General features: G+C 59.1%; 1 protein-coding gene across 3 annotated transcripts; it reads left to right on the top strand.

The window, feature by feature from the left end:
* Positions 1-3,277: 3,277 nt before the first annotated feature.
* Positions 3,278-11,441, top strand: BARHL1 (BarH like homeobox 1). 3 transcript variants are annotated; one of them, XM_050320331.1, is made up of 4 exons: positions 3,278-3,555; positions 4,895-5,626; positions 8,762-8,984; positions 10,475-11,441. In XM_050320331.1, the coding sequence occupies exons 2-4, from the start codon at positions 5,176-5,178 to the stop codon at positions 10,767-10,769; spliced, it is 969 nt and encodes a 322-aa protein (XP_050176288.1). In that variant the 5' UTR covers positions 3,278-3,555; positions 4,895-5,175; the 3' UTR covers positions 10,770-11,441. The 3 variants fall into 3 exon arrangements, with proteins under 3 accessions (XP_050176288.1, XP_050176290.1, XP_050176289.1); XM_050320333.1 differs by lacking the exon at positions 3,278-3,555 and adding an exon at positions 4,234-4,343; XM_050320332.1 differs by lacking the exon at positions 3,278-3,555 and adding an exon at positions 4,364-4,502.
* The last annotated feature ends 2,899 nt before the right edge of the window (positions 11,442-14,340 follow it).

Consider the following 14,340-nt stretch of genomic DNA (forward strand, 5'->3'; position numbering starts at 1 on the left):
GGTCACCCACAGGCAACAGCAGAGGCTCAGTTACCAGCACATTTGGAATCCATCTCCTCCCAGCAGAGCATTTCCCCTCAGTGTGATAGCACTTGGTAATAAGTGTGATTACTTTAACTGTGCCTCTCCATTATTGCTACAGGAATAATTAATTACTCCTGTGTAGTCTGCCTCTCACATCTACTGTTAGAGCTCAGATTGTACCAGCTATCTAAATCAAATTAGCTTTCAGTTTTCATATCCATCATCCCATTGGCACTTGGAGAGCTCAGATGTGTTCTGAGCTACACTCTGAGAGGTGAGATCTGCTGCCCTGGGCAGGCCCAACTGCATCCCCAGCTCAGGAAGGGATTGGTAATGAGCACTTCGAGGGTGGATGTGCCCAGCATGATTTTTCCCCTCACACCTCAGCACTAGGACTAGCCAGCCCTCCTACATAGACCCACCAGCAGCCAAAGGACATAAAGAATTCATGTTGAGCCAAGGGCTCGTTGCCCACTGGATTTCCAGCCAAACTTTTAAGCCCAAAACCTCAAAGACAAAAGTTCTTCGTAACATTAAACTGTGCCACTCAAGATGAAAGAACAAAGTAAACTGCATTGGGCAGATTTTCTTACCCCTCTCAGGACAAGGAAGGCTCCCCACCAGCTGCTTCAGCATCTCCCACATCCCCTCCTCAGGGGCAGCTTGTGTCTCAACCTGCCCTTTATGTAAGGAAGGAGCTGTAACAAACTCCACCCTGCCCACACCTGAGCTGAGGGAGGAACAAAATCACCTGCTCCACACCAGGGAAATCCTGGGATGTGGTTGCTTCTTTTTAGCACAGGCCTTTAAATAAACCCCATCTAAAATAACGAGGAGGATAACAGCAGGGTTTGCAGAGGAGGATTATAACCAAGGACTTTTCCAACCTCCCCAGGGAGGGAGGAAGCCAGGCCTTAAACACTTATCTTGCTAAAAATGACACTGTGAGTGTGTGAGAAGCCCAGGCTGAGGTTTGTCTGGTGGGAGCCACATCCAGCTCTTGGCCCAGCCACAGCATCTGTGTCCACCTGCACCAACCACTCAGGTCCTTGGGATGCACACAGGGAAGGAAGCATCTCCAGAGAGTCCTGTCTGGCTGGAAAGGGCTGTCACACAACACGTGTGAACCCTGTGAACCTGCTGGTTCAGGACAGGAAGAAGCCAGAAAAAGAGACTAGAAACCCAAAAAAGCACCACCCTCGTTCAGAAGGAGACGCCTCCCAGTGGGGGTTGCAGCCGGCAGACCCGCCCCGAAATCCTGGACAAGGTGGTGCCCCAAATGTCCCGAGTGTCACAGCTCGGGGGGGGCTGCCCGGGGGGAGCGAGGGGCATCGGCACCGCCCGCACCCCCCGTGGGGGACCCCACCCGGGCTGTCCCTGACCTAGCTCAACCCAACCCAACCCAGCCATGAGCCGGTGTGTCCTCCCCGCTCCCCGTGTGCCGGCGGAGCCCGGTGCGGGGTCCCGACCCCCGTCTCGCCGCCCCCGACGCTCCTTGTCCTGCAGTGACACCCACCGGTAACGGGGTTTTACCGCTGCTGCAGCTTCCCCGCCGCGGGCCCGGCTCCTCCCCGGCACTGCGGGCCCCCGGCTGAATATCCCCCCCCTTTCCTGCCGTTTCCCCCCACCCCGAACCCTCCTCTCTCCCATGGAAATGCGTTCGTTTCGTTACCGGAGCATCCCAGCGGTGCCTGTCGCTGCTGAGCGTCCCTCCCCGCGCCTGCCGGGCACGGCTCTTCCGAGCACCCGGCTGGGGTTGGGTGAGAAATTCAGTGCAGCAGAGCCTCCTGGGAATTCCTCCCTAAGCCAGACCCCTCCAGGACACCGGGCAGATATTTCTCAATTAGCTCTTACTAATCACCATCCCAGTCTGTGCCCTCCAACCCCTGGCCCAGCTGTGGAAGTGTCCCCAGCCCAAGCCTCTGGGAACACCTGGATCAGCCCTGTCCTGTGGCCTCAGGGCCAAACCCACAATGGGGACATGTCCTAGGAGAGCCTGGCCATGTCCATCGGCATCTCCCAGCAAGGTGGGACGCAAGGAAGCTCCCAAAGCTGTCAAAGTCCTGGATCCAACCCTGGGGTGTGACTGGGGCTTGTGAAGAGGGAACTGGAAATGTGGGGATCTCCTCCACATACAGACCAGTCAGTGGTCTGTCCCTACCTGTGCTGGGAGCCACAGACACATTATCTGAACCCCACTTGTCTGGTGACAGAAGGAGGACACGACGTATGGGCAGAGTGGGACACGTTTCTGCCTTGGGAGGGCTAGTTCTGAAACAACTTAGTAATAACAATAACTTAAATAATAATAATAGTAATAATAATTACTGTCAGCCACACTGACATTAGAACATGAGTAGCAAGTGCATCTGTAGCTGCTGGGAGCTCCAAGTGTGGCCTAGGAGTGACAGTCTCTGTCTCCAGGGCCTTGGCTGGGGATGGCACCATGCAGCACCTGCTCAGGGATGAGCAGGACCCACTCACATGTCCCCCCTCCAAAATCTTGTGCAGCATCAGGAAGTTGGTCTGATCTGGAAACTTCCTGGTGGTTATTTGAAGGCAGGTGTTTTATTCAAGAGCAATTATATAGCAGCAAACTTTATACAGCAGCAAACTCACCAGCCCCAACCTGTCCCTGCATGGCTGATCCAAATCCTGATTCTAAACCAGCTCTGCTCCCTTTTCTGGTTCCAAACACAACCTCGGTGCTGGTCCCTGTCCCAGTGCCAACCTCCATCCCAGATGGGGTCTCCTGGTTGGATAGGGACAGGGAGGCTGCCAGAGCCCAAGAACCAACACAAACACTGCAAAGAGCTGGGAAACCCCATGGGGGTCTCACCCTCGTTTCTCACTGGGACCAGTTTGTGCACATCCATCACTCAAGCGACCCTTGGCCCGGCCTTGTGGGTGGTGGGTGCTGCAAAACTGCCCCTGGACAGACCAGGAGCCTTCAGCCTGGCCCCCAGTCCCGGGTACTGGGGCAGCACCGCTGTGATGGGAGCGGGACAGGGCAGAGCAGCAGCAGGAATCCTTTGCCCGGGGAGGGACAGGGAGGACGGGCAGTCCCCGGCACGGCCGTGCTGCATCCCCGAGGTGGGGGCAGGCTGGGACCTGGGGCTGACGCTGATTTTGTTACTGGGCTTGTCCTCCTGTAAGGTTCTTTTGTTCCGCTGCCCCGATCCCAGCCGGCCCCGAGCCTGCAGGGCCGAGGGCAGGAGGTGCTGGGGGCCCTGCCTGCGCCGCTGCCCGACAGCTGGCAGCCGGGCTTCCCGAGGGGGCGGCTCTCCCCTCGCTGGTCGCCTCCAAGCTGCCGGCCAAGGGCGGCTTTGGAAGAGGGACAAGATGCAGCTGACTGGCCGGGAAGGTGGGGAACGGAAGAAATCGAGTATTTGAGAAATAAGCAGCGGCATCGCTTTAAAGTGGCACAGCCTCACGCGTCCGGGTGTGGACGTTTTCCTCTTCTCCGCGGCGAAAGGGTCTGCCCCTAAATGAACCCTCGAGGAGGCAGGAGCCGGGCTGACCGCGAGGAAGGTGGGAATCCTGCGGGAGCCGGTCCCTCTCCAACCTGGGAGACCAACAACGGCAAAACGCCCACGACGGGGCGGGAGGGAGGAAACTTGGGTGTCTCTGGGAGAAACGGGCAGCCCTGGCTGGGGCTATCGGGCTTTTAATTTAAAACGGGACTGACGGCAGGAAAAATCCACCCTGAGTGCGGCCCCTTCCCAGTTGCACCAGTAGGTACCGCCGCCTGGCGCTGGGAGAGCGGGCAGAGCCATACCCGGTCCTCGCCGCTCCGGCAGCGCTGGGCTGGGGTGGCGGCTGCCCGGCGGCCCCGCGGACCTCTCTGCTCGGTCACAACCGATTTCGAGAGGATTCAACGAAATTCGCAGCTTCGAGGCTCACCTTGGGCTCAGAGCAGCCGCCTCTGTGCTGGGAGCTTGGGGAAGGTTTTGGTGCTTTCCCTTGTCCTTTTTAATTTCCTTTTTTTTAATTATTATTTTTTTAAATATTATTTTAACGCCCAGCAAAACTTTCCCTGCCTGGGAGGGAGCGGCAGATCGGCTAGTTGCGGGGGGGTGAGCAGAAAGCAGCAACCTCTCGACAACCCACCACCACCACCCCCCCGCCCCTTCCGCAGCTAATCATCCCATTACGAGCCCCATCAGCGGGATAATGACGGCAAAAGAGGGCGGAAGCCGCCCGGAAAGCGCGGGGATGCGGGCGGCAATTAATTCCCGTTAATCAAGCTCCGAGGTGTCGTCTGCTGGGGAGTGACATCCCCCAAAACGCCCGGCGGCCAATGGGCGCGTTCCCACGGGGTGGGTGGGGGGTGCCGGGGTCCCCCAGCCGGAGCGGCCCAAGTTGAGGTTTTCTCCCCATTTCCCCCCCCGGGGAGGGCGCGGCGCTCCCGCCGCTGTCCGAGGTGCTGAAGGCGCCTCCGGCTCCGGAGCGACTCCGGCTCGCGGGCTCTGTCCGAGGTGCTGAAGGCTCCGGAGTCACTCCGGTTTTCCCCCCAACCCCCCCCCGCCGGTGTCCGAGGTGCTGGCGGGGAGAGGGGGGCGCCGCGGCGGCCCCGACGGCTGGCCACCCCCTCCGCCCTCCCCTCGCCCTTCCCCATTGATTTCTGGATCATTAAGTGGTTAAGGCTCGGCGAAGCCTCCACTATCGATCGCTGCCTCCCCACCTCCGGCTGGGAGCCCCCCGGGCTGCCCCCCAGCCCCGCGCCACCGCGGCTCCGGGCACGGGTGGGGTGGCCGGGACCCCGGGTGAGGTTGGGGTCCGTCCCCCCTCACCCCACCCCCTTCGCGGCCAAAGTTTGACTCTGCCTCCCTCTCCCCCCCCTCTCCTGTCTGTCTGTCTGTGAGTGCAGCTGGGCGCGATGCTGAAGACGGAGCAGCCTTGGATCTAACGCGCGGCGCCTCGGAGAGCCTTGCAGCAATTGTTGCCCGGATCCCAGACTGAACTTTGCTCGGTTTTTTTTTTTCCTTTTCACCTTTTTTTAAAAAAAATATTTATTTTTCTTTCACCCCTTTTTTTAATTATTATTATTTTTCCCTCCCCCTCCTGTTATTGTTAATTATCGTTATCAAACCGCTTCCGCCGCGCCCTCCCCGCCAATGCCCGTGTGAGCGCCGGCACCTCGCGGGGGCCATGGAGGGCTCCACCGGGTTTGGGATCGACTCCATCCTCTCCCACCGAGCCGGCAGCCCGGCCGTGCCCAAGGGGGACCCGCTGGTGGGCGACGGCCGGTCCCCGCTGGAGCTGAGCCCCCGCTCCGAGGGCAGCAGCGGGTGCCCCTCGCCCCGCTCGCCGGGCCGCGAGTGCCTGGAGGCGGCGGTGCCGCGGCCGGGCCTGGATGCGCATCTCCAGCCGGGGCAGGTCTCGGCTCCCTCCCAGTCCCGGACCGTCACCTCCTCCTTCCTCATCAGAGACATCCTGGCCGACTGCAAGCCCCTGGCCGCCTGCGCGCCTTACTCCAGCACCAATGGACCTCACGGCGGGCAGGAGCCGGCGGGCAGGATGCCCACCAAGCCCGGCGAGGATTTTAGGGAGAAAATGGAAAAAAACACCAGCAGCTCCTCCTCGGACTCGGAGTACAAAGGTAAGAGCCGCTCACCCCGCTGGGCTTTGTAGGGCGGCCCTGACCCAAAGCCTCGGGCGGCCCGGGGGTCTCCCGGTGCTCCGGGGTCTCGCTGCGGAACCGGCCCCGCTGGTGGGGGGGGTCGATCGCCCCCGAAACGACCGCGGGGTCGGCACCAACTTGGGAAAACTTGGGGTTCGGGGCTCGGTGGGGCTCGGCCCGGTGGAAGGGGTTGGGGCGATCGGCTCTTCCTCAAACGCGCCCGGGGGATCCGCCGGGCTGTTTTCCCTGGGAAAGATCCGGCTTGTTTCGTTCCTACCCGCGGGGATATGGGAGAGGAGAACCGGGGACTGATTTCTGCCTGGGAAAAAAAAATAAAAAGGAGGAAAAAAAAAAAAGAAAAGAAGAAAACAATAATAAAATAGTCACGGATTTGCCAGGTATTTCCCCTGCTCCGTGGAGAAACGAACAAGCCAGTCGGCGGGGTTTGATTCGATGTATTATTTGTGTTATTATTTTGGGGATGGTTCAAAACAGAGCACGACAGGCAGGGAACCCCGGGCTGCATCCACGGCGCGGCTGGGGATGGATGCGGTGGCTGCTCGCCCCGGGCCGGGGGCTTCGGCCTCCCGGGCCCCTCGCAGCCCCTTCCCGGCCTCCCCCTGCGGCACCCCGGGCGGGGAGAGGCACAGGAACACCACGGGAGGGTTGGGGCCGGTCCTCGCCCCCCGGAGTGGTTTATCCCGAGTGCCTTCACCCATTGCACCCCCATCACCCCTGCAAACTTTTACCCAGGAAAAGTGTTCGCCGGCTGTTGGAGAGAGGAAGGCGAGGGTACCCAGCTGGGGGGAGAGAGGGGAGGCGATGGCACCTTGCGGCGCCGTTGGATTTGGGGGAGTTGATAGGAAAAAAAAGAGGGGAGCCCTGTCCCGGCTGCAAATGCACCCTCGGCCCGCCCGGAGCCGCTGGGCTGAAATCCGGTTCATGGAAGAAAAAATATTCGCCCAAAGGAGCCTCCAAAGGCGGCGGAAACCTCTGGGCATCGCAAGGGGATTTTCGCTCCAAACGAAGGACGGAGCCCGGGGTCGGTGCCGGGGCTGGAAGTGCCCCGGGAGGAATCATCGGCTCCGCTGCTCTGCAGGGCCGGGATTGAAAACAGCCGCGATTCCCACCTTGGCGGTTTGTTTTCGCCTCCTACACCCGCCCCAAATTCCTTCAGCTCCTCTCCCCTTCCCCCAGATCGCCGAGCCGCGAAAGAAGCGGGGGTGAGGAGGGGAAAGAAAAGAGGGTTCTTCGCATCCCCCAGAGCCGGCCGAGCCAGGGCTGGGGGGGAAGGATTTGGGTGGGGGCCGTTTCCCTTTGGCGCTTGGCTCCTCTCCTGTCCCTGCCACGGCCACGCTGCAAACGCCGCTGAAATGGGGGAAAAAATCCTTTAAATTGAAGGGGAAACACCGCTTAAATCGTGGAGAAAAAAAATGGCCTAAATGAGGGGGAGAAAACAGATTAAACGGGGGGAACAAAAACACAGTTTAAATGGGGGGGGGGGACCAAAGCTTAAATCAGGGTAAAATCCCTGCATTAATGGGGGAGCGGGTGAAGGTCCTCGTTTCCAGCACGATTCTTTTTTTTTTTTTTTTTTTGGCTGCTTTGGAAATAGCCTTTCCCGGGGCAAACCGCCCCTGATTTACTCCACGAAGGAGCTGCTGGGCCAGGCCTAACCCGGAGCGGCCAAAATGCCGAAAAAATCCATGATATATATTTTTATATATATATGTATAATTTTTTTTTTTTTTAAAGCTACGAATAGCCAGGGAAAGATTCGAAAGGGGTGGGAAACCCGCCTCCGCCGGTCCTGCAGCCCTTTGGAGAGCAGGAACTTTTTAGGAGCCGAGGATCAGCCCGGGGGATATTGGCGGTCTCGGGATGCTCGAGGCCTCACCCCCTTTTACTCCTCCGAAAAACTCCGCACAAACTTTGGGGTCGTTCCCGGGAGGGAGCGGGGCCGTCCCTCCTCCCATGCCCGGTCCCGGCGCTGCCGCTTTCCCGGGATCTGGGGCCGGGAGCTTCCCGCTTAAGGCTCGTCCCCTGCTCGGGCTCTGCCTGCTCGGCCAGAGCCGGGATTTCTGGTTGAAGGGTTTCGCTCCCCGGTGGCTCAATTAACCGGATTATTGTCTTCCTACAGAGAGAAATCAGCTCGCGTTCGGCTGGAGCCCTGTCCCCGCTCACCCCCGCCACCAGCAAATTTAACATAAACCCCTCTGAAAAAAAAAAACCAAACAAACACAAAACCAGCAACCAAACACCGCCGATTTGTATAAACCGAGCCTTTTTGGTCCATAATCTGCTCCAGGAGGGTGGGGAAGGCGAGCACAAACAGGGATTTATTTTTCCCCTTTTATTTCTGCTCAGTTATTTTTCCATCATCTACTAACATTTTGCGGCGTAAATTCCGCGTCGCTCCGCCGGCGCGTAGGTAACGACGGCGCCGATGAACCACGGCCAGCCCCTCTCATTCGGCATTTTTTAAGATAAATAACAGCCCGGGCAGGGGCTGGCGGAGCCCCTTCCCCAGTATTTCGTTGTGCGCCCTGAAGAAGGGAGGTTTGTTCCGTGCCCCGGGAGGACGGAGGTTTCTCCGCGGAGCGGAGGAGCAGGACCAAGCCGGCAACATTCCCCTCCAAAAAAATGTGGGCTTATATTTTTTCAGTTTTGATTGGTTTTGTTTTCGGTTTAAAAAAAGAAGAAAAAAATAAAAAAGAGAGGGAGAAAAAAAAAAAAGGAAAGAAAAATTATCCAAGCATCGAGAAATCTGTTGGGGTTTGGGGAATAAACTCAGAGGAGGGCCCTGCCCAGTGAGAAATGAGAAGAGAAGGGGATAAGGGGGGGTTTGGGCAGGAGCGCGGCGGGGCCGGGCCGGGGGTCCCCTCGGAACATCCCGGCGCTCCGGTCCCGCTCCCAGGCCTTCGGCAAGGGGAAAGGCCGGGCCCGGTTCGGGGAGACCCCCAAGGTTTAAATTTTTGGGGTTGCAGAGCAAACGTGCCGTGAGCCCCACTCGGCCCCGAGCCCCCGGCTCACGGCTGCAGGGGTTACCCCCTTCTTCTGAGGGTATTTCCATTCCTGCCCTGACCTGGCCTCTCTCCCTCCCTCTCGGCTCAGTGAAAGAAGAAGGGGACCGAGAGATCTCCAGCTCCCGGGACAGCCCCCCGGTGCGGCTGAAAAAGCCGCGCAAAGCCCGCACCGCCTTCACCGACCATCAGCTGGCCCAGCTGGAGCGCAGCTTCGAGAGGCAAAAATACCTGAGCGTGCAGGACAGGATGGAACTGGCCGCCTCCCTCAACCTCACCGACACGCAGGTGAAAACGTGGTACCAGAACAGAAGGTAAAAATGCACCGTTCCCTCCTGCCCTCAGCGCCGGGATCCCACCCTGCTCCTCTCCCCGGCCCCGCACCCACAAACCGGGCAGGGCTCTGGCACTCCAAAACCGCCCCGTCCCTCCTGCCACCAGGAGAGGTGCCACGTCCGTCCCGTCCCCGCCTCCCCAGGGGACTTTTACCCCAAAGTCAAGGGGAGAAAAGCGATGCCGGGGCAGGGTGGGGGGTGGGGGGCAATCCGTGCCCCCAGCCCCGGCAAGGCGGGGAGGCAGGACCGGGCTTCCAGCTAAACACAACAGCATAACACATCGGCCCATTAATAATAGATACCAATTACTGCTTTGGGCATCAATAATTAACACCCTTTACAGTAATTACACAATTATTATGATGATGAATAATTTACTGGTGGAAATAGGTTTAGCGCTTCAGCGACAAATCTGTAAAAGGGTTGGAGACGTGTGGTGGCTTCAGTGGGTTTATCGGGACAACCCGAGCCCCGACCATTGCCACTGCCACCAAACGAGGGACCCCCGGCTGCAGCCCCCACACTGTCCCCTCGCTCACCCCAGGGTTTGACCCTCCCTCCCCGTCGTTTCCAGTCACGCTTCGCCCTCTGCAAAGATCCCCCCACGCCGCTGATTTGGGGGTGTTTCGGGGCGCTGGGGGCTGTGTGATCATCTCTCCTTCCCCCAAATCCCTGCCGCAAGGACGCGCTGGAGCCGAGCCGGTGCCCCCAGCCCCTTCCCCGGCCAGCCCGGCCCGCCGGCGGCCCCGACGTGGGCGAGATCCCGGGGCCGGGGCTTCTCCACGAGATCCGGCACTCACACACACACACATATATAAATATATATATACACACACACATCCCCCTATGTACGTATGTATGCATATATTAAATATATACGTGTGTGTGTGTATGTATATCTGTGGGCATATACACAGACACATATATATGCCGCAAACGAATGCCCCGGGACGCTGCCCCACTCGAATTCCCCCGCGGGACCCTCGCAGCCCCCCGAGGGGTCCGTTCCGGCCCCGGCCCAGGGAAGGGGTCCCGGAGCCCCGGGCGGCGGATCGGGCCGGAGCATCGCGGTGGCCGCAGCACTCGCGGGGCTGAGGGGAGAGGATCCCCGGCGGGCCGTGTGACAATCTGGAACTTACACCCCCAGGAAGGGACTGAAATGACGGTCGCGATTTAAATCGCCGCGATTTACGCCCCGGGCGGGCTGTGGCTCCGGGAAGGCTCCGTGGGGGCTCCCGCCGGGCTGCCGCGGTGGGAACACCAGGCAGATAAGCCCCCTACTCCCATTATTGGGATCTACATCCCATCCCTGCCGTACCAGGGTGGTGGGAGCCAGCGGTAGGAGAGGGGATGCACAAGGAGAGCAGAGCCCGGGGAAAGGGAGCACGCAAAGGGTGGAAAGAGCCCGGGAGCTGCTTTGGGAGCATCCCTTCCTCCTTGACCCCCTCTCTCGACTTGTACCCCCCCAGGACCAAGTGGAAACGGCAGACGGCGGTGGGCCTGGAGCTGCTGGCCGAGGCCGGTAACTACTCGGCCCTCCAGAGGATGTTCCCCTCGCCTTACTTCTACCCGCAGAGCTTGGTCTCCAACCTGGACCCCGGCGCCGCCCTCTACCTGTACCGCGGACCCAGCGCGCCGCCCCCCGCCCTACAGAGACCCTTGGTGCCCCGCATCCTCATCCACGGACTGCAGGGCGGCAGCGAGCCCCCGCCGCCCCTGCCCCCGCTGCCCGGCGTCCTGCCCCGGGCTGCGCAGCCCCGGTGAGCCCCGGCCGCCCGGGAGACCCCCCCGGCACCCACCGGGCCGGGGGGCTGGAGGGGGCCACCCCACCTCTGGGGCCGCGAGCAAGCGACAGACTCCCGCTGATCCCCGAATATATATATATATATATAAATATAAATGAGACCTCCCCTTCCTTTTTTAAAATATATATAAAGAACGCAAGAAGCAAGGGCAGGCTTGGCAGGAACGGAGCCGGCAGAGCTGCCCCTTAACCCCGCGGGGCACTCGCCGCCTTTTTACCCCCTTGTGCCCCCCGAAGGGCAGCGGGGCCGCTGTGGGTCCCCCCACCCCGGCGTGGGACGGCGCCTGGAGCACGGGGGATGCGGGTGGATGCTCCGGGGGGGCTTTGCCTCTCCGCCCCCTCCCCAGGAACTGTCGGGGGGCCCGAGCTACACCTGCCACGGACGGCTCCGGGGAGACTCGTCCCCGCTTTCTCCGGCTCCCCGACCGCGGGGCACCATCCGGGATGGGCCGTGGGGAGGGCCCGGACCGACGGTCCCAGCGAGACTTTGGGACGTCCGTAACTTAAAATAAATAAAAAAAAAAAAAAAGAAAAAAGAAAACAGAAAAAAAGATAAAAGTAAAAAGGGGGGGAAAAAAGCGCGGTGGAATGTAAATACGGTGCAAAATGTATATGAATTATTTATTTGTGAACCCTGAGGGCGTATTTGTGTAAGTGATTCTTGTCAGTCTGTATCCCGGGGCCGGCCCGGCCGGGCGGGGGGCGCGGGGGGCTCGGGGCGCCGCGGCCGCTCCCGCTCCCCCCTTTTTTAAATGTGGAAATAAAACTTCTTTACAAACAAACGGGTCTCGCCTCCGCCGGCCCCTTCTTCCCCTCCCGCTTGTTTGCTCTGGCGGAGCAGCCGCCGCCGAGGGGAAAGGGAAGAGCAAAGAGGAGTTTTCCCACCTCCCATGGCAGGGATCGCCCCCCTCCCCGGTTCCCGGTGTCCTCCCGGTGTCCCCAGTGCCGGTATGCGGGACCGGCCGCGGGGCCGTCGGGGGGCACCGGGGCGCTGCTGCCCGGCGCGGCGATAGCGAATTAATAACGCTAATCTTAAGTGTATAATTGCCTAAGTGCTTTAAATGATCGCTTTGCAAAATGGATTGTTTCCACCCTTTAAAAGTGTCGCTCATCTGGCCGCGGCCAGCGGGCCCGGCAGCTGGTCCCCGGGACAGCCGGGCAGCGGCTCCTCGGCTCGGGGAGCCGACAGATGGGCTGCGGGTCCCCTCGGCCGCTCCCCCCGGCCCGCCTGTCTGCGGAGCATCCCCCACACACACACCCCGGCACCCACCGGCCCTACAGACCGCCCTCCCCGCGGCCGGGTCCCAGCCCGGTGCCCCCGGCCCGGCTCCGTCCCGGGGGCTTTGCCCCGGCACCCCCCGAGCCCCGCGGGGAGGGGGATTGTCGGCTCGGCCAAATGCACAGCCACGCCTGGGGGAGAGAGCCCCCGGCCTTTGTGGACGGTGCTGGTCCTTTGCATGTGAATGGGGGAGTTTGGTAAATCCCCGGGCCTCGGCTGGGCGAGGAGGAGGAGGAAGGGGGGGTCGCTCCCAGCTCAGGGTTAATGAAGTGGGAAAGGAGTCTTTCAGAGAGGCCTGCAAACAACCCCCTCCCCGGGCAACAACCCCCCATCCCAAATCCTACATGGATTGACTTAAACCCAGGGGATAAGTGCTTTAAATTAATCTCATTGAATAAGAATGAGGCCAAACAAAACTCTTTAAAATCATATTAAAAATCTATCAAAGGACAACTTGCAGTGGGTGTGCTTTTCATTTTGTGAGCGCAAAGGCAAGGAGCATACAGCAACCTTCCTCCCATTTACACAGCAGGAATGTGAATCAAAGACATTCTCTAATATTTAATTGTCCTTGTAGCCATAGCAGATTCCTCCTCTTACATTAATGAAGTACAAGGCTTCGTTACACGTTTGTAATTGCAATATTTAAATTTGCCATTTCATATCTGGAAGGAGCTGGAAACTCCCCCTGTAGCAGCGGGACTGAGCCAAGGCTGTGACACAGCGACAGGGTCCGGCTTGTGTCACAAGGATGGAAGGAGAGAGCAGGGCAGAGCCCTGAGGAAACCTCCTCTCTGGGAAGGGGGAATGGCTGTGCCATGTCTGGCTGGGAAAGAAAAAGCAGAGGGCAAGAGAGAGCTGGAGCTGTCGCTTCCAGGGGGATCTCATGGCGGAGTCAAGCAAGGCAAGCTTTGAGATAGATCAGTTTAGGGAAGACACCACAGGCTCTCAGAGAGCACTGCACTTGCCACACAAGGATCTCAGCAGCCTCAAAAGTCACTGAAGGACCAACCTCACCTCCAGGGACTGAGATTAGACCCGTTGTCCTACAGCAGAACCCACCAGCACTGGTCCTGTACCTACAGCAGCCCCTGACCAGGCTGGAAACTACTTGTTTCTAGAGGGCAGTGCCAGGCAGGCACGATCCTGGCAAGGCCTCAGGGGTGGGACAGGCTGTGCTGGGCTGATGAAGCAGTAAAAATGGCACAGCTGAGGAGGAGCAGCACCAGTGCCATGAAGGAAACCTTTGGAGTATTGCACCAGTTCTGCTCCACTGACTTCTCCCTGGGTACAAAGTCCAACAGACAGGCTGCTGGTGGTTGGGTTGTCAGGCTCTGGATTCAACACACAGACCAGATAGTGCAGTGGGTTTGCCAGGACCAAATGCAGTCCTGGCTCTCAAACCCCTTCTGGGCTTTCACCCAGCTCAAGGTCCACCTTCCTCCCCTCCTGACACGGCTTTAACCAGGACCACCACCCTTGGAACAGACAGAGAACAAAAGCTGCTCTGCTGAACATGCCAACACACAAATTCACTGAAATCAGAACTGTTTCTAGCCGAGATATTTCATGGCTTCATCTGAACATCAGACAAAACTATGTCAGAATGCAAAGCCCAGAACACAGGTGGCTTTTCCTGCCCTCCTCCCACGTTTATGGAGAAAGCAATTTGTAAAGAGGAGGTTCTGTTGCTTATCTACCCTGCTCAGTTATGGAGCTGTGTCTTGTGTCTGACTTAGACCCTGGAAGTGGGTGTTTAACTGTGACCCTTGTCCCAAGGTGACCTCCTTGCTTTCTCCTAATCCAAAGCCCTGAAGTGTGAACTCAAGATGCTTCAGTTGCAGAGGACAGGAGGAGGTGGGTTCCTTCTACAGGTAAAGGACACAGAGCCAGAAGAGAGCTGAGAAAAGGCACAGGAACATCTCCTGGGAGAGGCAGAACTCTGGCTGTGAGAGCAGGGAGCGGAACAGCAAGGAACACAAACCCAAACTGAGCCCAGTTCTGACTCACAGGCAGCTTTACAGAAAAGCTTCACAGTGCCATCATTTCCAGACCAGACACAGAAACCTCAGGCTGCAGGGCAGGAAAGCCCCTGCCACCCACCACAATGCAGACCAGAAAGCAAACCTGACCCAAGCCAACGCCAGTGCAGCCCAACAAAGCTGCAGTTCCACCAAACACTGCCCAGAGCTCAGCTCATCTCCCCTCCCAGGGGAGCTCCCACTCAGCCAAGCCCCCTGCAACGCCCACCA

The sequence above is a fragment of the Myiozetetes cayanensis genome, unplaced genomic scaffold (assembly GCF_022539395.1).
Source record: "Myiozetetes cayanensis isolate MyiCay16 unplaced genomic scaffold, myiCay2020 scf23, whole genome shotgun sequence".
In the NCBI taxonomy this organism is placed as follows: Eukaryota; Metazoa; Chordata; class Aves; order Passeriformes; family Tyrannidae; genus Myiozetetes; species Myiozetetes cayanensis.

Coding starts and splice junctions, on each gene's coding strand:
- BARHL1 (XM_050320331.1), top strand. CDS start 5,176: ATGGAGGGCTCCACCGGGTTTGGGATCGACTCCATCCTCTCCCACCGA. Junction 5,627..8,761: donor CTCGGACTCGGAGTACAAAG/GTAAGAGCCGCT, acceptor CTCTCGGCTCAG/TGAAAGAAGAAGGGGACCGA. Junction 8,985..10,474: donor ACGTGGTACCAGAACAGAAG/GTAAAAATGCAC, acceptor GTACCCCCCCAG/GACCAAGTGGAAACGGCAGA.